Source organism: Colias philodice, chromosome 1, assembly GCF_061535455.1.
Source record: "Colias philodice isolate Cphi_HAF_F1 chromosome 1, ilColPhil1 Martin Lab GWU primary, whole genome shotgun sequence".
In the NCBI taxonomy this organism is placed as follows: Eukaryota; Metazoa; Arthropoda; class Insecta; order Lepidoptera; family Pieridae; genus Colias; species Colias philodice.
The window spans coordinates 1,579,117-1,605,691 of NC_143086.1; the positions used below are offsets into that span (position 1 = coordinate 1,579,117).

Sequence of the window (26,575 nt, forward strand, 5' to 3'; positions counted from 1 at the left end):
TATGAGATCATTATTTTTTACGAGTTTCATAACATGTTAATGTTTAGGGTATTGTTTTATCTATTAAATCTTGGTCGAAATGCAATCAGATAACTTAATTGCTCATTAAGAAAGTTCATTAGTGAAATAAATGTTAAAGCTCCTTAACTAAAACAGGGCTATCTTATTATTAGATAAATAGCAGTGAATAGAAAATTTTATCAAGCAACCAGCAACTCACTATCACTTTGCTCATAATTAGGTTCACAAAATCTCTTTATAACATACGTTGCTATGGGAGAGATTATACTGGTCAGTCGTTACATACTTTTGGAATGTATGGTACATTCTAAAAGTCCTAGTAATTCAATTTTATAGCACCTTTTTTTAACAACTCCAGTTGTTATTACATCTTTAGTTAACTGTTAAGTAAGTGCATTTCCACAGTACGGTTAAAAAATTGAGTGCTACAGAAACGATGGAAATATTGAATGGAAGTTAGGCAAGGCGGAAGGGCTGGCTTTTGTGCGAGAGTATACAAAATGACGCGTCCGCAACGAATTCGCTGCGCAACCGCGGCGTGTTCGTTGCGCGCCCGCAACGTATTCGTTGCGCACCCGCTCCGCTTTGAAACCGCTCGCAATCCGCTAGTGTGATATGGCACTAAGGAAATCGCAATCTAGCGGGATTTAATTCTGATGATACGGAAATTATTTAGTTTGATTGAAATAGGTTATAATAAGTGTTTTTATAGTTAGTAAAACACTTTCAGGCGAAAAAGTTGTTTTTAACCAAACCACATTATTTTCTAAAAAAAACGATCCCGATGACGACGGCATGTAGTCGATTTAACTTCAATTTGTTGGCATAATGCTCTCAACAAACACTTGATTTTATTTTTATAAAATCCATTATAAGTTACTCGAGGATAATAACACATAAAAAATGAAAATAATTCGTCAAATTGATTACTATTAGAAGACCAAATTTCGAAAATTTGCATTTTTGTTATTTCGATAGCCATGCTGAAAATTGAAAAAAAATGTATGGGTGCCGCAAAAAAGCGCAAAATTTTTGAGTTGCATCAGTTAGTTTAAATCATCAGCTTTACTGTGATGGTATACACTTGTCTATATTATGCTATATAATGTGTTTTCGGGTCCAATGAACTTAAAATCTAAATAAATCGAAGTATATTTCGTGTCCTAACAGAAATGGTTAGTTTTGCCTATTATTGATTATTATAAATCAAACAAAATGTGTATGTACTTACGTATTAAACACTAACACTATAATAAATAAAGTAAAAAACACTATTGACTTAATAATCGCTTCGTAATAAGTAAACGGAATTGGCACAAATTAACACTGGAAAACACGTAGTGAGTGTGACTCCGTTTTGCTGCCGATATAAACATTTCTCATATTAATGTTGAACTTCCCACATAAGAAAAAAATAAGCTGTCCTATTAAGTAGTAGCTAAGGAATAAATAGACATCAATAAATGCTAGATAAATCATTGTTCAAATTTTGAATTAAATCCCGCTAGATTGCGATTTCCTTACACTGTGCGCCTGTCCAAAATTCTTTCATACAAAATGTATAAGAAGGACGTGGTGCAAAACAGATTCAAGAGGTGCGCTTATGGCACGCCCGCGCCCGCGCCGCTTGTGTTTGACCCGCGCCTTACGAACAAACAAAGTGAAGCCACCATAGTAAGCTAGCCATCGTATAAATCGTCGGCCGCCATTACGTCATGAACTACCGACTGATTAACCGCCGCCGTAAAATGCCGTCTCCCGTGGTTAAATGGTTTCGCAACAGTACAATTTTAAATTAGAAAACACAGGTGATTACATTCTACAGGAAAGAAAGAAATAATCTTTTATGTTTTAATGACAAAATGATTATGGCAAAATTTATAGAAAAAATACAGCCGCCATTGTCGTCAGGACAGCTGTTGCCATTATTTCAAAATTTCATTCTCCCTAAAGTCGGGGAGTTGATGCAAAGTTAATTTATTTTAAAATTACCATAAGAAATTTGATACTTAATGCTTGCTTTATAAGTTTATTGCTTTTTCTTCTCACAAAAACATGCATACTATGCTAACCCTTATATAACACGCATATTTAAAAAAAATATTAGCCAATTAACACTGTATTTGACATCTGTTATAAGACAGTAATTTTGAAAATTTCAAAGTACATATAATATGTTTACTGAAATCGAATGAAGCATGTTTCCTATTTGTTTGGTTATAAAATGACATTACCTCTCCTCCCCCCAATATTGGTTGAACAAGTTTTCATACATTTTCCTTTGGTTTCGCGTCCAGTTGTTGATTCGTCAAAGCTAAATAGTAATTGTATTTATGCATAGGTTCTTATAGTTAGAGTTATAGTACACAATATAAAATGTACAAAAAATTGAAAAATAAAAATACTAAAGTGTCTAGGGTAATTTTACTGCATCTGGCAATCAATCTGGCACACACACATGGATGCATCGCCGCCATTACTAGGCTTCACTCAATGTTTAGACGATATTCCGTCCGTCTTTTTTTATAGGTCCATGGGGAAAATATAATTTGTAGGCGTGCTGAGCAAAACAATAAGTATATTATTAAAAAAAAGTTTATTAAGTCATTATACATAATATAACAAATTAAACTTTTGCACAGGTCAAATAATTTTAAATAATGTGTCAATTAATATATTAATAGCTTTTTTTTATCATTGAACAAAATAATTAACATTTTATAGCTGCTCAAATTCCATTAACAAAAATAAAATTCATAAAATTCAACTTAATAAAACTAACGATACCTATATTAAACTTTATTTGCAGTTATACAAAACATTTAAGCCGCTGTGCGTGAGGGGTACATAATTATTAATTATTATATATTATATTACTGTGAATGTCCAAGTGAATATTATAGCGATTTTGTTTTTGGCACTCGCTGGCCACGAACGCGGCACGCTCGGTTCGTGCGTTTTGCGATTCATAGTTCTAACAAAACCCAAAATCTAGCAATTTTCAAGTAATATATAATTTAAAAAATATTGTAATATAAGTCAAAGATTTTTATTGAAAATTAATAAATATAACTAGTTAACTTTATTTTTTATGTTGGTGAATGTTAATATCAGAGTATCTTAACATGCACTACATTTTGAACAACCACAGTAACATATTATATATGTACTAGACAGTTTATTAAATATACAGGAAAGCAAATTGTAAATATAAACCATTGCACTGCAGCTCGCCAACTCAATGATCACATAATATTAAGTTCATTAACAAATACTGTAGTAGCTGGAATAAATACTGTTCTCCAATGCGAATAACATTTGAGTCGGTAAGCATAATAAAACAACACAAACACACATAACATACAATAAATTCTCCGAGAGCTCAACGCGCACATTCTTAATCTAATCTAAAGTCTAATCAACTAATTTCGTGTAATACATTGAATAAATATTATTAAGCCTTATTGAGATTGTGTGCCGGTACTCCGAATTGACGTTTCTTTATCTCACTTATAAATTCGTGCCAATAAATGAAGGTATCATAATTTCCGACTATAGTTTCTCGCTCGCACTCGCGCCACTTATGACTCGTTCATTTATTTGCGCATCACATGCTTGTATATACATTTGTCATTTAGTGCCAAAGAAGTGATGTCTTTAGAAGTGATTTTAAGCTCCTTAGTGCCATATCACACTAGCGGATTGCGAGCGGTTTCAAAGCGGAGCGGGTGCGCAACGAATACGTTGCGGGCGCGCAACGAACACGCCGCGGTTGCGCAGCGAATTCGTTGCGGACGCGTCATTTTGTATACTCTCGCACAAAAGCCAGCCCTTCCGCCTTGCCTAACTTCCATTCAATATTTCCATCGTTTCTGTAGCACTCAATTTTTTAACCGTACTGTGGAAATGCACTTACTTAACAGTTAACTAAAGATGTAATAACAACTGGAGTTGTTAAAAAAAGGTGCTATAAAATTGAATTACTAGGACTTTTAGAATGTACCATACATTCCAAAAGTATGTAACGACTGACCAGTATAATCTCTCCCATAGCAACGTATGTTATAAAGAGATTTTGTGAACCTAATTATGAGCAAAGTGATAGTGAGTTGCTGGTTGCTTGATAAAATTTTCTATTCACTGCTATTTATCTAATAATAAGATAGCCCTGTTTTAGTTAAGGAGCTTTAACATTTATTTCACTAATGAACTTTCTTAATGAGCAATTAAGTTATCTGATTGCATTTCGACCAAGATTTAATAGATAAAACAATACCCTAAACATTAACATGTTATGAAACTCGTAAAAAATAATGATCTCATAATTATTATACTATCACAAGTTATAAGTAACAACCAGCACGGATTCCATTTTGTTAATGAGTGTACATGACTGCGACGTAAACGTTGCGCATCTGCCACGCGTCCGCAACGAATTCGCTGCGCAACCGCAACGTATTCGTTGCGCACCCGCTCCGCTTTGAAACCGCTCGCAATCCGCTAGTGTGATATGTCACTTATATAAATTACTAGCTTTCCGCCAGCGGCTTCGCCCGCGTTTTCAGAGAAAAACCCGTTCCCGTAGGATTTCCGGGATAAAACCTATCCTATGTCCTTTCTCGGGTATCAAAATATAACTATACCAAATTTCATGCATATTGGTTCAGTAGTTCAGGCGTGATTGAGTAACAGACAGACAGACAGAGTTACTTTCGCATTTATAATATTAGTATGGATTGCTCCAGTAACAAGCGTAAGCCTATCTATAATATAAAAATGAATCGCAAAATGTGTTGGTAAGCGCATAACTCGAGAACGGGTGGACCGATTTCGATAATTCTTTTTTTATTATATTCCTTGAAGTACCAGGATGGTTCTTATGTAGAGAAAACATAAATATGTACCACGGGCGAAGCCGGGGCGGACCGCTAGTGAAGAATAAAATGGAATGTATCAGAAGATTTGAAAAAATATAATGTATTTGAGATCAAAGGTTATTTAGTTTGGCATATAGTGATCCGCGCCCCCGGCTCGGTACAAACCACACAAAGGCGAGGAAACGCAAAACACTAAATACGTAAATTCGTTGAACCCTAACTATTTGATTGGCATCGAGACGCTCTTGACAGAGATAAATCCTAATGAACTACCGACCTACTGCGCATATTTAGATATTTATCCGTACGAGGCCGCGGCGTCCCACTCTAGCTAAGTCGCGATAATAAAATTATTTTTAGTTCGTAAGTGTATAAATCTGTCATTATAATTAAAATAGTCATGTCAATAAATTAAAGAAAGTTAAAAATACGCTACAAAACCTCTAGAGGAGTCATATAAAATAATGTCTAATTGTCTAATTTAGTTTATATTGAATAATTATCGTCATAATATGTAATATAAAAGGCATCCACGCGGTATATCGTTGTAGTAAATTCTGTGCAAACGGGACCAACTAACGGAGCCTAGTCGTTAAAAAGACGCAATTAATGCGAAACAATGAGTTATAGATGATGAATCTTGTATCTTATTGCGAATGTCAAAACCACACGAATGAAGTATGATAAATGTGAATATTTCCAATTCCTTATGTCATTGTAAATGAAATAAAATACAGTTGGCATTAAATGGATGGAACTAGCCGTGGAATAGTTAATGAAAAAGCTAGAAAACACGAGATCGAGGTATAAACAAATATACAGAAAATAAGAATATAAGATGAAGATTACATACACAAAAGAGTTGAAAAAGAAAAAAGATTGTCTCCTTGCTTAATAGATTGAAACCACCCGAAATATTAGTATTTATAAGGTCGTGTATTACAAATCACTCTAGAATCACCACTCTGGTTCCACCCATACTATGTATGGGTGGTATCTGTGCATTAAAAACAATCAGGAAGGGAAGATACGATTCCAAATACAGTTAGTTACAAAAAGTCAATATCAACACACTAAACGTTATGTCAGTCTATGTCGTTTACACGATCCGACTCCGTACAAATCTATAATTGAAAGAAAGATATCGCTACGTCTTGTTAGAGTGGAGGGAGGCGGAGGATTCCCTCCGCAGCACGAGCTTCAGTTTGTCGTCCTCCTCCAGGTCCTCGTCCAGTGACTCGCTCCTCGTGAGCGTGAGACCGAGTGCGCGCGCCTTCTACGCTTCTAGTCTCTTGACCTGGAATTGTGTACATTGTAAACGATTAGTACGTTATTTTGTACGCTACAACGTATACGTACGTACGTACACATATGCGTGCGTACTGCGTATGTAAGTAATCGTACAGGTAAATTAGCTTGGAGAAATTTTTGCGTTTGTAGTAGTGTATGGTCAGCAAATAAAATAAAACAACATTTTATTTTTAGTTTTTATTTTATATATATAAGGGATTTTAAATTAAACTATATGTGTTTCTCCTCTGAATTGAAAAAATTAAACTATATGTGTTTCTCCTCTGAATTGAAAAAAAAAATTTGATTTGATACAGATTTTCGGCGGTATGGCGACCATTTGGAATCGTCCGAAAAGTATGGCATGGCGATTTTCGTAAATGGCTGCACGACGATGGTTACCTGTGCAAAAGTTAGCCTGGTACAAATGGTTGAATTGTTTTTTTTAAATCAACACATTCGCGTCGGTATGGCGGGCTGTAAGTCACACCGGAAAAGTATGGCATGACACTACCGCCTACTTCTTTTTTATGGGCTATCGGTAAATTCTAAAATTCTTGTGTTACAAATTGTTTGACTTCGCTATTTTTCCGACGAGTTCGACTAACGCCCACGCGACTAAGCCGCCGGTACCAGTGTTCACACCATCGTTTTTCTTTTTGTCATTGCGTACTAAGACCCCTGTAGAACCGCCATCCTGTTACAAATGACTCGAAATTTTGTGTCAATATCTCCCGGTCTATACGTAATAATTATAATTTTTGAATGAAATGTGTGCTTTATGTTCTAACGGTACCAAACGACTGCACGTGGCACCTGCGGACAGCGTAAACTGGTTTATTCTGGTTTTGTGCGTGTTTCCACTTTCCACTATCAAGTGACGATTTATTTATTTGTTTTGTTTCGTAATTATTATGGTCAAATATTAATTATGAAACAAATTATTATGGACACGATATTTTATTGTTTCACGGTAGTCGTCTTGTCGTTTGCTCAAGGACGTGAAATTGAATGATATATTTTTTTTTATAAAGTCAAAACCATATTCTTTCAAATAAAACCTTGTTTTTATTGAAAACAAAAGTGTTGCTAGGAATAAGTATAAAATTAAATAGTAATGTTAGGATATCGAAACATTTTTGTATAGGCCAGAACGATATAGTGGAAACGCGCTCTAAGATCTGATATGCAAAAATTTCTCCAAGCTAATTTACCTGTATATGTATGTACGTTACTACGTGATAAGTATGTATACGTTGTTATAGGTGCACACAGAAATTAGCGCATAAGACTAGCTCATATTACGTTGTTGGAAAACATATAACGCCATCTTGGCTCAAACTAGCTTATATTATAAAAACTAGGCAACACACAACACATTTAAATGTTTATGATTTAAAAATGGATTACTCAGATATAAGACAATCGCAATTATTTTTCTTTACTTCTTATTACTTTTATACATAACTAGCGACCCGGCTTCGCATGGGTGCAATGGCGGCCGGCCGGTACCGCCGCAAACGCTACGTCCCGCAATTTTTAAATATTTAATATCTTCGAAAATATTCACTTAAATCATACGGTGTAAAGGGCCATATAGATCTATATTAAATGAACAATGTATTCAAGGTATTTAATTCGTTAAGGATTAATGCTTCGAAAATTAGCCATTATTTGTCGTAAAAAGTAAATGACAAAAAAAAGTTATTGTGGGTTTTCCATGAGAGATAGACATATACCATCGCGGACTTTTCTGTAGACCTTTTCAATGTGTATAATATTATTTTGATAAAACTCGTAGGGTTCAGCCTGCGTTTGCAATGTTAGTACATTATTTTGATAAAACTCGTAGGGTTCAGCCTGCGTTTGCAATGTAAGCGGAAAAAATGTAATTTTTTACGACATCACATTAGAAACCTCAAAAATAACAGTACTTTTCCACTATATATTGGATGTTATTATACATATAAACCTTCCTCTTGAATCACTCTATCTATTTAAAAAAACCGCATCAAAATCCGTTGCGTAGTTTCAAAGATTTAAGCGTACAAAGGGACATAGGGACAGAGAAAGCGACTTTGTTTTATATGTAGTGATGATGATGATGATGTGTATCGATAAAAAATCCGTAAAAATAAAAATCCGTGCAAATTAATAGGCAAATATAAAAAGTGAATAAATAAAAATCAATAAAATTAAACAATTGAGTACAGTACTCCCAAACTGATAATGCGCATAGAAAAATTCGTCACTGTTCGGCAACTGTCATATTCCCCGAGCTTCCGAAGACGATATGTATATAGAGTGGTTAAATGTATTTTCTTCGTGCATAGTTTATTAGAATTATGAGTTTTATTGTGATTTTATGGTAAAAGAGATAAGTAACGAAATTTGTTTCGATAATTCAATGTAAATTAATAGCGAGGATAAGCCACACGATTGCGAATATATATTTGTTGTATTGATTTACTTGGAAAATTCTATACTTAGAACTATTAAAGTGTCTTACTGAAGCTGGCGTGATGATGGATGCATGGAAGGTTAAAATAAGACAAAGTTTATATTTAAAAAAATATTTTCAATCACTGGTTTACATTTAAATTGTAGAAATCTAATCATAAAAATCTCAGTCCAAAGGATTTACAGAATCAGGGATTATCTCTATTTCTGATATCGTAGAATGATCAGAACTTTCATTATGCTCTTATTAACTTTCACTTTCCCCACTGCTATCTGCTACCTGTGTAAATAATCATTTTATCGGAAAATTCAACTTTGAAACAAAACTACGAAGGCTATGTAACAGCAGCTCTATATAATTCCATACAGAGATAATACGTGCGGTAACCACTAATAAATAAAGACGACTGACGGATTTTTGAATTTTTTGACTGACAGGCTACCGTCACCTACCGCTTTTTGTTTTCGATTGTGTATGACTCTGAATTGACTCCTATTTCTTTCCAACAAGGTGCAAGATGCAAGTGCATTGTTTAGGGCACTTACGATTCGATGATTCGGGGTGATTCGGGTGTTTCTGGAAATACGATAATTGGCGAAGATCTGCATGCGCATTATTAATTTTGGAGTACTGTAAAGATATACAGGGTGTCCCACTGTTGGTATACTAAGCTCAAAGGAGGTTATAGTTTTGCATACGCTGAGTACGTAAAAAATAATTAAAAAATTCCAGACGCATTTTTTTTCAAATAGATGAATTCTTAAAACTCTATGTGTACACCCATAATAAGCGAGCCGCCCAACTTTGCCACCAGCACGTGAGCTATCGTTTAAGATTATGTTTTCATAGATAAAATGCTCATATTAGAGAAGCGGTATATGCCGGCTACGCGAAGCTAGAGAAGAAAACATGGATTTTCAGGAAAAATTTAGCAAAAAATTTTGGACGTAATTTTTTTTAAAGTATTTTTTACGTGATCAGTGTATGCAAAACTACAAGTTCCTTCGCGCTTAGTATACCCATAGTGGGACACCCTGTATATTTATAGGCAATACAGGGAACTTCTCAACGTGTTATCTATGAAATTATACTTTTACTCAATTGTTTAAGGTGATGAATTAATTTTTCTAACATTTACGGCCCTTTTTAAACCTTCGTAATTTTTATATTATTAAAGTTGTCGTGATGAAAATTCTTGATAAGAAAGTTCAATTACGTAGTATATTATTATTAGTCTGTGGTTCAATAGTAACACAATACGTGTACCGTTTTAGAAACATGATTCCATGATATTTTCTTGATAGAAAAAAAATACAAAGTTCTCATTGTTATTTTTTTTAAATCTCTGGCATCTTCAAAATAACAAACGTAAAGTTACGACTTTTTGGATATTAACTATAAAATATACAACCTATACGTGTACCGAGTTAGAATTTTGAAATAAACAAGAAATACTTGAAATTAGCGCGCGACCAGCCAATCTAGCGTGAGCCGTCCTGTACCTACCCCGATCGCTGCACGGGGAACTTGTGTCGCTTGTCATCGAGTCGCGCAATCGTAACAAAGGGTGACAACACGATAAGACAAAATGGGACAATAAAGAAAATAAGAAGAAGAAACATAAAGGTTGGAGGAAAAAGAATGCTTACAATTGGAACAAATTAATGAAGTAAGTTGGTTTTATTTTAAATTTGATGATATTTGTATTACAGACGATGTTTGATATGTACCCCTGTTTTAAGTACATAACGAATGTGTAAGATTTTTTCATTTATAGCATAGATAATCTTTTCAGAAATCCGGAATCCAGAAGGAAAATAAACCCACTGATTGTACACAATGTGAACCCACTCCTTCGTAAGTACCTTCATTAGTCAAAAATTTATGTTATCAACGCTCTACTGGTTTTATCGCATGATTCCATTTTTAGCAAAAAGCAACAAAGTGCAAAGAAATAAAAAATCATGGTGAACTTAGTGGAAGTATGGTAGACGTAATATGGAACAGGAGCTCATTGGAGTAGTATTAAAAAAAAAATAGATACGTATGTTGTATAAAGAATTTGATGTTGATATTTATTTCATTTATGCTTACTACACCTGTGCGGGAAATTGCTTAGTACTAAAACAGGTTTATATTCATATTTACATAGTAATGTGAAAGTTTTCATTTCGAAAAATTTTGTGTATATTAAATTGAGTTCCTGGGTGATCTGGAAACACAATTGGGCCCGGAAGATGGCGCTGCAGTCACTCCTCCTAATCACATGAACCGATTTGGATGAATATTTGTGTGCACATTTCATTGTTGTGGGCTTGTGGGATGATTGGTTGATTCGTTTTCACATTAGCTCATATTATGTATTTTTGTTGTTAGAAAGTAAACTTAATTAATTAATGTTTATAATACATTATTATTGGTAGAAATAAGCCAGTGTTCGTCTCACATTGCTGTACCTGCCTACCTACCCTACCAGGGCCTAACTTTGTTCTGGCTATTTTATTTTCATTATTTGTAATGAATAATTACAATTATAATAGAGTGCAAAAAATAAATACTTGCGTGAATATATTTTGTGTTTTTTTTTTAACAATTTTTTTATTTAAAAAAATATCATTCCGACCACGGCTTTGCCCGCGTGGAATTAGGTTATATCGTGAATCCTGTTTTATCCCACAGAAGTGTTCAGACCGGATAAAAAGTATCCTATGTGTATCCAGGCAATTAGCTATATTTCATCAAAATTGGTAATGTAGTCTTGACGTGATTGAGTAACAACTAACAAACAAATATACAAATAAGCATCCAAAGTTTCGCATCAGTTTTACTGTATTAGTGATATCTTCCACTCTTGACTTTGACTGAGAAGAATTAGGGTTTATAACTTCTTTCAGAAATAGTACCTTTCATTTCTGGGCATGATGCAATATCTACGTCAGCATCAAATTCTATCTAAATCAATTCAGTAGTCCGCGTTATTGAGTACCATTTCATTTTTTCAGAGTAACAATATTTTTTGCTATTTTAAAGATTATTTATAGCCTATATTATTTTGTAATAAATTACGAAATAATAATAATTATTAATAGTGTCTAAGTAATTGTTAAAAAGAAGATTATTTGTTTATAAGCAAGAAAATAAAACCAATAAATCAACAATTAAATATATAACACTGCGACGTAATCTCCACTACCTTCAATTATTATACCGTATCCTTTTTGATCCCATCACTCCTTCCTACCTTAAGAATAACTTTTCATTTCTACACTGTGAAAACTACTCTCTCCGATCCGTTGACAGACTTATTTTGAGTACTCCATCTCGACACACAAACTTCTATGCTGATTCTTTTACTGCCTCTGCTGTTAGTCTATGGAACTCCTTACCACTAAAGATCAGACTTGCTCCCTCTTTATCCTCATTTAAAAACCTTGTTCGGAAACATTTCTTCTTATCAGCCTTTAATTCGGAATAGTATATTTATTATATATGCATTTACATTTATTAGTATAGAATATATTTTATATACTTTATGTAGCTTTATGTATGTATTATCATTAATTATTTATTTATTTTTCTATTATAATATATTATTGTATATATTATGTAGGGTTATTTATAGTATAGTTATTATACATGTATGTATAGTTATTTATGTGCATATAATGTACTTTTTGTGTAAGTATCATACTTTTTTATTTTCATGTTATTTAAATTCTAATTCTACTTCCAAAATTTCATTTACTAAATATTTCGCTTTTTTACCGCTTGGTTGCCTGGCAGAGATCACTGCTTAGTGATAAGGCCGCCAATTGTACTACATCTTTCTAGAACCATATTTTATTTTTATTGTTTCTTATTATTTATTGATTGTATTACAATAAAGTGTAATAAATAAATAAATAATAAATAACAATATTATAGCTGTATGACGACTCCATACATGTTTGTCCCGAGTCGGCCAGCGGCAGCGCGGCGAGTTTGCAAGAATGACTTCGCGCACACCCGCGTTCGCGATAGCGATTAGCGAGCTATTAGACTCCGCCCACCAAGCAGTGGATTTTTTTTGTGTATCGTCTTAAGTAGCTTAATAAAAAAACAGGAAGAGGAGAACAGCTTAAGAAATATTGAATTAACAAATTAACAAATTCAATATTTCTTAAGCTAAGCTATTTCTAAAGCCAAAACATAATTTACCCTTTTGCATAGTATTTTGTTTGCTTTGAATAAAAGCCCTTCGGTATATTTGGGTGCCTCAGCAGGAGAGGTGATGGAATCATAATTTTCACCACTCTCTCTCGTGGTGTCCTTGGCTCGAGCTGTAAGAAAATATGATTTATCCTTACTAATATCACAGTATTACAATATAGATATTGTAATACTGTGCTAATATTATAAAGCTGAAGAGTTAGTTTGTTTGAACGCGCTAATCGCAAGAACTGCTGGTGCGATTTGAAAAATTATTTCAGTGTTACATAGCCCATTTATCGATGAAGGCGGAGCAATGCGGGTGAAATATGTATGAATGAATTTTGTGTCTAGATTAGAATAGAGGAAATTGTCGCGGGAGAAAAGCTAGTTTGTTAATCGACGCATTTAATTAACTCGGGTCATATACTGTATTACTTGGTACCTACTTGATGTTTGATTAGAATGTCTGTCTAGATGTACGTATATTATGCTGTTTCATTAAAATTTTAGGACGGATAAATTCACAGACTACCGGCTTTTATAATTAAGAACTAGTTCAGACTGGTCTGGAAATTCTAAAACTATTCCTGACCTGTAGAAGGGTCAATTCTGTACATTGAAAATATTGAAAAAATAAATAGCAGGGGGTGTTACTGGATCGATACCAAACCCAAATATGTGATTGTCTGTCTGTCTGTATATTCAGGCATCACATGAAAACTAACGGTTCGAATTCGATGAAACTTGGTATAATTATACCTTATTATCCTGGGCATAAAATGGAATACTTTTTATCCTGGAAAAATACGTAGAAAAAAGATTAATCTTAATTTTTTCAGCGCCGTAACCTGCAGCGCCGTAAATCGGATTTGGCTTGAACTTATCTATGATATTGGTTAGGTATCTACATACTAACAAAGAACCTAATCTCGATTCTGAGAACGAATTGCGATCTTCCTTTATTTTCATTATCTTAATAATATATATAAATCTCGTGTCACAATGTTTGTCCTCAATGGACTCCTAAACCACTTAACCGATTATAATAAAATTCGCACACCATGTGCAGTTCGATCCAACTTGAGAGATAGGATAGTTTAAACATGTTATACCACGGGCGAAGCCGGGGCGGACCACTAGTATGTTCATATTTTCATATTGCTTTATGCAATTTTTTTTCATATTACGAGTAACTACTGCTAATCCTATGCATATCAAATCTATCGAAGAAAGATTTAATCGATCGAAGAATAATAACTATTGTTTGATTAAATTAATTCACTTGAAAATTTAAACGTTACTTTTACTACTTGATCTTGTACCTAAGGATAACTGGCAAACCCTCTCTTTCACTCCTATTGGATTTCGTATTAGGAAATGTACTAAATATTTTTTCATTGGAGCGCAATCGTGAGCGCTCCGCTTCGCGTGTTACTGTATAATACAGTATTATTCAGGTGTATGGAATGATGGAATGATGGATATATTCATTGGTATTGACAGTAGTTTTTTACGATTACGATTGATTTTAAATAGTAATAATTAATATTAATAATGAAATTAAGGAGTATGATTTTATTATATGTAATTATTTATGGGAGTTCACTGCACCAGCGCTCCTTAGGGCGAGCCGCCTCTGCACTGGACTGGAACTGACTCTTATTGAATTTTAATTGAGTTTTCGAAATTAAATTGTGATAACTGGTAATAACATAGAGAAGTTTAACAAAATAAGATTATGATTATGGTCTTGCCGGTAGTTACTATTGCTTGCTTTTCCACCAATAGATAATCTATTCGGGGTTGTAGAGCCCGTACAAAATCAATATATTTTGATGATGAATATGTCAACACAAAAAGAAAAGAAATTTCAAGGAAAATTAAGAGACTAGGAGCAGTGCACGAACGTTGTTAAGACACTGCGTGTATAACACGGCAATTTTAGACAAACACAAGTAACAGTTTTATCCATACTAATATACTAATATACTAATATACTAATATACAAATATACTAATATACTAATTAATAATATAAATGCGAAAGTTCTGTCTTCTGTCTGTCTGTCTGTCTGTCTGTTACTCAATCACGCTTAAACTACTGAACCAATTTTCATGAAATTTGGTATGGAGATATTTTGATACCCGAGAAAGGACATAGGCTACTTTTTATCCCGGGAAAATGACGCAATCCCGGAAATCCCACGGGAACGGGAACTATGCGGGTTTTTCATTGACTGCGCGGGCGAAGCTGCGGGCGGAAACCTAGTTTACATAATATAAGTTAATTGAAGAATCCTGGTCCATTGTTAGTTAAAGCCATGTGGTAGGCCAATTAGTGACGCTGTGCATATAATGATGCGCTGATTTCTTATAATTGGAATCTATTGGAATAATAATTTAAAGATAATTTTATGTTTTCTTATTTTTAATCAATTTTAGTTTATATGCAGCGCAACATTACAATTTACAATATTAATGAACACATGGTTTTTAATGAAGCATATTTTTAATGGTGCTACATATATCGGGTTACATTTCTCTATGACATTGACACGTTTTTATGTAATATTATTTTTTGTATGTAAACTTTAGAGGGTTATGTAAATCACTACATAGTATAAAACAAAGTCGCTGTCTCTGTCCCTATGTCCCTTTGTACGCTTAAATCTTTGAAACTACGGAACGGATTTTGATGCGGTTTTTTTTAATAGATAGAGTGATTCAAGAGGAAGGTTTATATGTATAATAACATCCATCAAATAGTGGAGAAGTACTGTTATTTTAGAGGATTCTAATGTAATGTCGTAAAAAATTACATTTATTCCGCTTACATTGCAAACGCAGGCTGAACCCTACGAGTTTTATCAAAATAATGTACTAAGTATTATACACATTGAAAAGGTCTACAGAAAAGTCCGTGGTGGTATATGTCTATCTCTTATGGATAACCCACAATAACTTTTTTTTGTCATTTACTTTTTACGACAAATAATGGCTAATTTTAGAAGCGATTTTAACCAATACAGCATTAATCCTTAACCAATTAAATACCTTGAATACATTGTTCATTTAATATAGATCTATATGGCCCTTTACACCGTATGATTTAAGTGAATATTTTTGAAGATATTACAGATTTAATAATTGCGGGACGTACCGTTTGCGGCGGTACCGGGCGGCCGCCCGGCTATATATTTTACTAGCTTTCCGCCCGCGGCTTCGCCCGCGTTTTCATAGAAAAACTCACATAGTTCCCGTTCCCGTGGGATTTCCGGGATAATCACCTTTGAGTTTTATATATTAAGAAGATTTAAGGTATGAATTTTCGAAAATCTTTTCTTACCGGACGCCTACGTCATAAGATCTATCTACATGCCCAATTTCATGCAAATATATCAAAGGAATAAAAAGTTTCCTACAAATTTCTATTGCCTATTTTACACCTTTAGGGGATGAATTTAAAAAAAAATTCTTAACAGAACGTCTTCGTCATATTATGATCTATCTACGTGCAAAATTTCATGAAAATACATCCAAGGAATAAAAAGTATCATACAAACTTCTATCCCCTATTTTACCCCTTTAGGGGATGAATTTTCTAAAATCCTTTCTTAGGGGACGCCTACGTTATGACATCTACCTGCATGCCAAATTTCAGCCCGATACGTCCAGTGGTTTGGGCTGTGCGTTGATAGATCACTATATCAGTCACCTTTGAGTTTTATATATATAGATACCCGTGCGAAGCCGGAGCGGGCCGCTATCACTACATAGTATAAAACAAAGTCGCTTTCTCTGTCCCTATATCCCTATGTCCCTATGTCCCTTTGTATGCTTAAATCTTTAAAACTACGCAACGGATTTTGATGCGGTTTTTTTTAATAGATAGAGTGATTCAAGGGGAAGGTTTTAGTATATAATTTATTAGGTTTTAGACAAAGCGGGCGAAGCCGCGGGCGGTAAGCTAGTGTTTTTATATATGTACAACGTTCACAGTTTTTCTGTAGTGTATTTAGTATCAGCATTGCACCCGTGCGAAGCCGGGGCGGGTCGCTAGTTTTTTATAATTAGTAAAAATGCATTTAATTAAAATTTGCTATCATTTTCTCCTAGATTTAAAATGGAAATTATAACTCGATGTAGCACCAAGCAAAGCGTCAATGTTAGTGACTGTTAGTCGGCTTGTTCTTTTGATGACATTTTTATACATAAGATATATTTTATATAGAATAATTATTAATTACATAAAAATCGATTTAAATACTAAACATCTTAATACTTCAATATTTGAATTACAAATTAAGGTTTAATTCCAAAAATCTATCAAAATTATTAAGTAAAATAGGGGTATTTCATCTATTTTTGAGGGCATATTGAAATGGTCGGTAAATATATTTTACTAGCTTCCTTTCTTAGCGGATGCCTACGTCCTAACATCTACCTGCATGCCAAATTTCAGCCCGATACGTCCAGTGGTTTGGGCTGTGCGTTGATAGATCACTATATCAGTCACCTATGAGTTTTATATAATATACAAGATTTTCAAACTTAAACAAAACCTTAGCCTTTAATTCGGCAACTTGTTCCTCTAGCTCGCGCACTCGATCCGAGTCACCTATGTTGCTGCTTAGCTGAAATATTTCATGTTGAACTGTTTTAACCGTTATAAATAAGAGGTTCATTAGAAGAGCCATCTTTATTAATGTACCGTATTGATATTATCAATGTGAAAATGTGTTTGTTTGTTTGTTTATCTTTCTATTTCGTCGCAACGGAACAGATTTTATGATATAGTTATATGATGTTTGATTGTTTTGTTGTTGATAGTTCTTGTGACTGTTAAATTTAACGTAACATCAAAGTGGATTAAAATATTGTATAATTACTACGAGCGTTTTACACTTTTATATTATACTAGCGGTCCGCCCCGGCTTCGCCCGTGGTACCTACATGTTTAAACTATCCTATCTCTCAAGTTGGATCAAACTGCACAATGCACATGGTGTGCGAATTTTATTATAATCTGGTACGGGAGCTATTAACGTTTTAAAAAAAGTCATTTTAGTATGTTTTTGATATATGGGTTTTTGATATACTGTTTCTCTTGCTATTTCGGTTAGAGTCCGGGCTGTCTGGCTGGCGGTAGTGGTTGTGTTTATTAGTGCGCACAGGAAAATATCCGTAATTTAAAGTCATTTATTAACGCGTAATTTTTAATCTTTTGCCTTTAGATAGATCCATCAGACATAATTTTTTTATTGCAAGACGTTTTTTTCGTTGTTAAAATAGGTGCTATACGCAATTTTTTATTCCAAAATAATTAAAATGTCATCGAAATAAGTGAAATTACATCAACATGAGTCCGCTTAAAAGGTAAGTAATAACTTTATTACTTATATGATATTATCCTTTTTTAATACTTATATTGAATAATTAGTAAACTAATATTTTTAATAGACGGTTTCATATTTATTATACTTTTGGGTATTAATATGAATTTGATGATATTTGGTTTTTATCAAGTTTACATTAACGTCCTATTTGAGGTTTGTTGGGAAAAGGAGGCACCATGGTAGATTGTTGCTAAAAAGTAAAAAATTGTAAATAATAAAATGAATATTATTTATATTATAAGTAACATAGTGATTACTTATCCTTCACGGGGACTCATGTTGATGGAATTTCACTTATTTCGATGACATTATAATGATTTTGAAATAAAAAAATTGCGTCTGGCAGCTATTTAACAACGAAAAAAAACGTCTTGCAATAAAAAATTTATGTCTGATGGATCTATCTAAAGGCAGAACATTAAAAATTACGCGTTAATAAATGACTTTAAATTACGGATATTTTCCTGTGCAAATAAGATGCGCACTAATAAACGCAACCACTGCGGCCAGCCAGACAGCCCGGACTATAACCGAAATAGGAAGAGAAACAGTATATCAAAGAACCAACTATACTAAAATTCTCTCTTGTCAACGTTGGTAGCTCCTATACGAATCGGTTAAGTGGTTTAGGAGTCCATTGAGGACAAACATTGTGACACGAGATTTATATCTGTATGTATATTAAGAAGATTATAAAACATAATCTTGTAAAACGCTGATTCTCCATAACTTTCAAGAGAACATTGAATACAACTAATACGAAAACTGAGAAATGATTTAATCTACTTACATATTCCAATACTATAATTCTCCCATATAAGACTAAAATTAATTATCATGAATAAATCCTTGGAAAGTAATTCAGAAGTTTGGTCAATTTGATAACAATAATTTTCAGCTACAAACACTGGTTATTTTTAATGCAACATTCGAAGTTACCTGCAAGTGAGCCACATTGTCATCACGTTGTTTCCGGAGCATCTTGTTTTCACTCTCGAGCTCTGTGATCCTTGCTGTGAGCTCTCGTTCCGCAGCCTCCCTCTCCGCCGCGTGCAGTCTCGCGCGCACCAACTCTCGCTGAAGGCAACGAACGAGCTCCTCTGCTTTCTCGTCACCCTGCGTGTCTTCATTTGTTTGGCGCGAGTTTTTCTGTTCGAAATGAATAGGCGGATGAATTAGCGAGATTAGGTGCTTCTGACGGCATTGTTTTGAATATTATACCTTTCTTTACAGAGTATCTACCATACCTACAAGGAACGATTCAGAATTTGTGGAAAGATTACTTTGATCGTAGATCTAGAGAGAAGGGTATCTGGTATAGAACCATGCAGTCGGAACCTTTAAGATGACCTTAAATGTGATTTTAAAAGACCTGAAATTGTGATTGCTTTTCACATTCCATTGAATCATTTTAAATATCTTATGCGTAAATCGAATACAATGAATTGTACACAGTGTGGAGTGGTTGAGGATGTTTACCATGTCTTGATGGAGTGTGTCCGGAACCAAACTGAACGAAAAAGAGGCCTACCAGATGACTATTTAACTGAGGTTGGATTTTGTAATAGCTATCTGGCATTTCCGATGTCGAATGCCAGACAACTATATAAGCTAGGTAATGTGTATTTAAATCAGAGCTAATTTAATTTTTTTGAGGACATACGGAGCGACATAATCGACTCTCGACTAAGCTCCTTAAATAAAGAAAAAAAAAATTGTACATTAGTAATTTGAGGTTCGAAATGAGTTACAGTTTATCGAGAATGGGCGAATGAGCGTGGCGCTCACCTCGGCGATGGTCATCTCGAGCGAGCGGATCTCGTCCTGCGCCAGCGCCAGCCGCTGCTGCACGGCCACGTGCTCGCGGCGCAGCGCCTGCAGCTCGCGGGCCAGCGCGAACGTCTCCTCGGCGCCCTCCGCGCGGTCCACCTGCCCGCGCACCAGCCGCTCCGCCAGCGCCGAGCTCTCCTTCTCCAGCAGCTCTACACGCTGCTTGAGCAGGCGATTCTCTTGCCGGAGACACTGCGGACGACGATAGCGTTACGGCGTCATGTAGCAACGTGCGGCTAACTTCATGCACCGTGTTGTTAGTCTGCACGACTAGCAGTCTCCACACCAAACAGCGTATCGCGCAAATGCGTCATCTATTATACTGTACTAGTAAAGTAAATAAGAAATAATCACGTACGACACGTAGCCATTTTGTACGTAACGAATGTACTAAAAATGTGCTCAATGAGTTTTAAAATTTTTCAAAAGCAAAATCGTTATTTATTATTTAAGATGCATAACAATTGCTTTTATTGACTACGCAGCACCAAGCCGCGGGCAATTTCTAGTATTAAATAAAAAAAGAAAACAAAATTAAATACTTACTCTCAACTCGGCGATATCCCCCTGCTCCTTCGTCTTCATCGCCGTGTACTCTTGCTCTAATTTCTTCATAATACGTTTCTGAACTTTCATGGAATACGCTAAGTTCAGAAACGCACATTCGTCCGCATCGGCCTTCGCCGGTAGATCATTTTGTATGTACTGTTAAAAATACCCAAAATATTTTAGGCAACTACTAATGGATCTGTAGAACTGATGACTAAAGAATGGGTGAACGTATATTATAAATTTATAAAGAATAGAAAAAATTCAAAAATTGAAAAAGTTTATATTTATAAAGCATTTGAATGCCATAAAAACCAAAAATATAAATTGAACGTACATATATTAATCATTTTTGGTTTGTCACTGTATAGATTAGGATAAGAACTATGAGTAATTATTTAAAAATTACAAGATTAAGCTAGTCGTCGTTTCAGCCGTGGGACGTCCACTGCTGGACAAAGGCCTCCCCCAAGGTTTCCACCACGACCGGTCACCGGCGGCCTGCATCCAGCGGCTCCCCGCCACTCGGACCAGGTCGTCTGTCCACTTTGTGAGCGGTCGTCCCACATTTCGTCTCCCAGTACCTTTCGATTTGTGAACCTTTTTGCCCCAACGGTTCTGCGGGCTATGCGCCCAGCCCATTCCCACTTCAGCGTGCTAATCCGGCGAGCTATGTCGGTGACTCCGGTTCTCCTCATTTCTGATTCTATCTCGAAGGGAAACTCCGAGCATAGCCCTTTGAGCGACGCTTAGCTTGTGCATAAGACCCAGGGTTAAAGACCACGCTTCTGTACTACGGTACAAAAAGGTGGTCTCTAACCCTGTCGTCATTCGTGTCAATAATGGCAACACACATTGCTCGAAGACTTTTGTTTTCAGGCACTGAGGGATTTCTGACGAAAAGATGTTATGTAACTTCCCGAACGCTGCCCATCCGAGTCGGATTCGACGATTGACCTCTGTCCCGAAGTTGGAGCTGCCTAATTGGACGGTTTGTCTTAAGTAGACATATTCGTCAACAACTTCGAGAGTAGTAGAGTAGAGTAACATGGACATTCGACATGATTTTCGTCTTATCCATGTTCATGCTAAGGACCACTTGTTGTGAAACTCTGTAGAGGTCATTGAGCATTGCATTATGGTCTTTTAGGGATTCTGCCGTGTGCCGATTCTGGTGGCGTGTTCTTACAAGACTTCGATGTACCGATAGTCAATACGGCACCGCTGGAGAGACCTTAACACGGTCCAGGCCTTGATCGAATCGAAGACTTTTTCATAGTCCACGAACGCTAAGCGTAGTGGCAAATTATACTCCTCGGTTTTCTGTATAATTTGCCGCAGCGTGTGAATGTGGCCCATGGTGCTAACGCCTTTACGGAAACCGGCTTGTTCGGGAGGCTGAAGTCATCTGACCTGCGTTCGAGACGATTCGTTATAACCCTTAAAATCCGGGTATAAACATGACTCAAGAGTGATAGCGGTCTGTAGTTCTTCAATAGGGTCTTATCCTTTTTGAAGAACAGAACAGTCTTTAAATTTTTTTCGTCTTTTACGTCTAGCACAACTTCATCGAAGTGAATTTGTACATATGTACTAATAACTACTGGTCCGATTTCAAAAATTCTTTCGGTGTTAGATAGCCTATTTACCGAGGCAGGTTATAGGTTATATATCATTACCCTAAGACCAACAGGAGCGGAGCAATGCGGGTGAAACTGAAGGGCACGGCTAGTTATTCATCATTTATAAATTAAGAATAATTTATTCATATTATTTTAAGTTGTAATATTATTCTTATATCATATTATAACTATGTATATAATTATTAATTACTATTTTTTATTATGTAAAAGCAGTATACAATGTCTGAATGTAAACAAAACTAAAAAAGAAATACTTATTTAGATGTTTTTTTCACTATCAAATCACAGAATCACCAATGCACACTTGAACGTGGAATATTGTAATAAATAACACAATGATGATAATGCGATAAAGCAATTATCGGTTACTATCTCGTAATTATGATTTGTATGATATAAAGCTGTATAAGTGTGAAATTGACTGAAGCATCTGGACATCTGGATTTGAGACAAAAAAGAGGGTGATAGAATGAACTAAAAGTACATTGGATTTATATTTTTGGTTTTTATGGCATTCAAATGCTTTATAAATATAAATTTATAAAGAATAGAAAAAAATCGATCACGAGGCGGGACTCGAACCCGCATCCTTTCGCGCCATTCCGGGGCGGATGCCTGACCAACTCAGCCACTCGTGACCCGCCAGAGCAATCGAATTTAATTATTCTATCCTTTCAGTTTTATGTGTCTGGAGGGACACACCGCGCGCCATCTATTGAGATGATTAACAACCATTTCAACCAATATGAAGCACTTTTCAGTGAATACAATATTGTAACGATGGAACACGAACTTTTTTGTTGGATTTATATTTTCGGGTTTTATGGCATTCAAATGCTTTATAAATAGAAATTTATTAAGTTGTTTCTTTATTCTGTTTATAGAAAAAAAAATGCTGTTTGATTAACTTGATTATCTTTTGTTTTTATACCTAATAATAGAAAGAAGTAAAATTTTCAAGAAGAAGAACTTTTATTAAGTTATAGTATCCTTATTTGTACTTTTTTCTGAGGTACACAAAAAATAAATTTAGATTTTTGTTTTTTTTTTACCCCCACCTTCAAAATATTCTCCATATCCAGCGACAACATGTCATCTTTGCCCAGGGTGAGCATGGCTAGGGCCACCTTAAACACAATCTCTATCCCTTCAGACAGGAACACGTCCATGACTCGGCAGGCGAGAGGCAGCGATAGGGTGGTCGTGAACAACGTGAGGAACCAGCTGCAGGCGTACATTGATGTGCTGAAACTCTGTGGAATGATAACCAATTAAAAAGGAGATTCTCAATTTGACTGGGGAGATATTTGGAAAGGAATAAAGGCAGGATCTCAATTTGACGGGATGTGGTGAAATTCTGTGGAAACATTTACAAATCGACTTCAAAAAAGGCAGGATGTTCTCAATTAGACCATATTTCTTTCGATACCCACAGCGCCTGAGAAAAGAGCCGTAGGTTATGATTACAGTAATGGGTTAGTTCCGAATAGGGTTTGGGTCCCGGGACGTCTCGTGTCTCGAAGTCCCGGGACTTTTTGTAAATTTCGTTGTCTCGTGTCCCGGGACTTTTGGGTCGAGACTCGAGACGAGACACGATAGTCGTATGTATTGTTTTAATTTTTATTTTCAAAGCATTGCATGAGCCTAGCTAGCGCCATCTGTTACTGTAATGAATAATTACTTGGTCTACATACTTCATACATAAAATTTAGAACTACTTTATAAAGCCTTAAACTCAATTAAACTGACTTCTGTTGAAAATGAGAGAGTGTTTTCCTTGTCCGATGGCGTTATTACAAAAATCAGAAGCAGATTGTCGGACAAAGCTGTTAATGCTCTGATTTTTTTAAAAGCCTATTTTATAAAATCAAAGTAATTTTATTTCTTTAAACGGATTAATAATTTGAAAGACTGATTCAAAAGTCTGATTTACAGATAAGGAAACAAATCTGTGATTATAAAAATTACCAAATTATGATTAATATGATATGATTGTTACTAAGTTTCTTTTATTATATTAATATTTAATAATTGTTTTAAATTAAAAGTTATTCTGTGATTATAGGAATAAACATACCAATTATTTGACATATTAAAGTTATAAGTTATAACTATTGTGATTATATTTTATGTTTAACTAGCGATCCGCCCCGGCTTCGCCCGTGGTACATGTTTACGTTTTCTCTACATAAGAACCATCCACGTACTTCAAGGAATATAATAAAAAAAGAATTATCGAAATCGGTTCAGCCGTTCTCGAGTTATGCGCTTACCAACACATTTTGCGATTCATTTTTATATATGTTTAATAAATGTTGATTTAACCGATAATTAATGTTGATTTTAAAAAATCCCTTTTTATTAATACGTTTCACCAGAAATCAAAGTTCAAATTTTATAATTATAAAAAGTCTCGAAGTCCCGGGAAGTCCCGGGACTTTGATCGTAGCCTGTCTCGTGTCCCGGGACGTTGAAATTGTCAAGAATTCCCAAACCCTAGTTCCGAAGCTAAATAAAAATCAATTTTCATATAATGTTTAGTATTACTTTCTCTTTTAAAAAAGCAGTTCAAAACGTATATCCCATACCTGTGATTGGAAGTGCATATACAGATCCGGCAAAAGTTCCTGCACCAAGTTCTCCAGTTGTAACATGCACAGCCCCAGCTCCGCCATGCTTGGCTTGAACATATCTCGCATTCTGTGCTGCTGCATTATCTTTACAAGTACTGCGAACGCTTCTTCTTCTGGCATCTGTAAACAATATTTGTTGCAAGTCTTGAATTTGATTTTATTACAAGTTAAAGATTTTAATTTCGTGTTTTTTAAAACTACATAGAAATAGGAGCCCCACGAAGTGGGGCTCCGTCGGCTCGCGACTGTCTTTTTGTAGAATTTTGGAAAAAGACTAATTTCGGCATATTACAAAATGCCGGCCGTTTGTAATACGGCGGATTATACAATCCGACTGCGACATGTACACGGGGACAGCGGGACGAGGGGACTGATTACTTACCAAATGAAAATTTGATTTGATTGAATATAAGTTTATTTAAGAAATGTTAATTGGTAAAATAATAATATGAACATATTATTATTATTTTACGGTAAGACTGTTACCCGATACAGTGTTTTATTACAGAAATCATTTACTTTATACATTTCCTAATACGATATTGGAATTATATACAATTCAGAGGAAGATTATACATTTCCTGGCTAAAAGGGCGTGGAGTTGAGAGTCGTAAATTTTTTTGTGGTTAGCTATTGTCCTATGGATTATGGAACCTCTAATCTGAAATTTCACACCGCGCAAACTTTTAGTTTTTTGAGTCACGAATTGTTGAATATCGGAAAATTTTACTCCATTTTAGCTTTGAAACGCGAACTTACTGTTATGACAGTGTCAAATTGACATAGTACAGCGATTGTCAAACGCGATTCATTTCAGGTAAAACATTTCTATCTAACAAAAAAAATATTATAATTTAAATTTTATTTATGAAATTTGTATATTTTTTGACAACAACATTAATAATAATTATTATTAAGTATAGTTTTTGTAAAATAGATTAAATAAAATAAAATTATTAATATTCGCAATTTATAATTTAACAAAAATATTAATTGTACGCTTTGTACCGTGGAACAAAACAATAACGAAGTCATTTTCAGTTACCGTTCGTTTGCCGCCTTTCAGTCGAGATCGTTTCGTGCGTACTCCTGTTAAGCCCTAAAACTGTACAAAACTATTAAACTTTTACTTTTAGTATTCAAATAGGTAGCGAGGAGCGAAGCGACGAGCGTGTTAGGTTAACATTTGAACTGCCGCACGAGCCGAGCGAGCGAAGCGATCGTGCCGCGGCAGGGGCCGGCGAGTGCCAGAAGCGACTTTAGGGCGATTCCCACTCAAACAAAAAAAAAACTACAGGTTAAGAAACTTAAAAGAAAAGCAGTTTACTATGAAAAGTCCCTTTATCGATTAGACACCTCAAAATAATGAAATTCAGGGAGCATGTTTCAAAAATTTAACCATAATGTCTATTACATTAAAACTGTCTTATTTCAAATCAAAGAGCTAATGCAATATTACTAGTATTGTAAACTATAATTGTAAAGTAATAATTAATATTAATTGCTTCAGATCAATGTGGAACTGGAAAAAAAATACATGCTTTAGTTATAAATTGATGTTAATTTGCATCCTTGCCTGCCAAAAAGTGGTAACAATCCAACATAACCTTAAAAACTTCATTTGTAAATATCTCGAAAGCTATTAATTTCCGCGCCCCCCCCCCTTACAGGGGAAGTTCCTAGTA

The 26,575-nt window shown here is 34.9% G+C and overlaps 1 protein-coding gene across 1 annotated transcript in view; it reads right to left on the minus strand.

Moving 5' to 3' along the window:
- Window positions 1-4,542: 4,542 nt before the first annotated feature.
- Window positions 4,543-26,575, minus strand: part of LOC149490979 (ecotropic viral integration site 5 ortholog-like) — a 39,367-nt gene continuing 17,334 nt past the window's right edge. Inside the window, exons 5-11 of the mRNA XM_089700483.1 lie at window positions 24,846-25,010; window positions 23,316-23,510; window positions 20,612-20,770; window positions 20,024-20,257; window positions 19,175-19,384; window positions 12,847-12,968; window positions 4,543-6,195 (exon numbers count right to left, since the gene is read on the minus strand). Of these exons, the coding sequence (XP_089556609.1) occupies window positions 6,183-6,195; window positions 12,847-12,968; window positions 19,175-19,384; window positions 20,024-20,257; window positions 20,612-20,770; window positions 23,316-23,510; window positions 24,846-25,010 (1,098 nt within the window). The 3' untranslated portion in view covers window positions 4,543-6,182. The remainder of the gene's footprint in view (window positions 6,196-12,846; window positions 12,969-19,174; window positions 19,385-20,023; window positions 20,258-20,611; window positions 20,771-23,315; window positions 23,511-24,845; window positions 25,011-26,575) is intronic.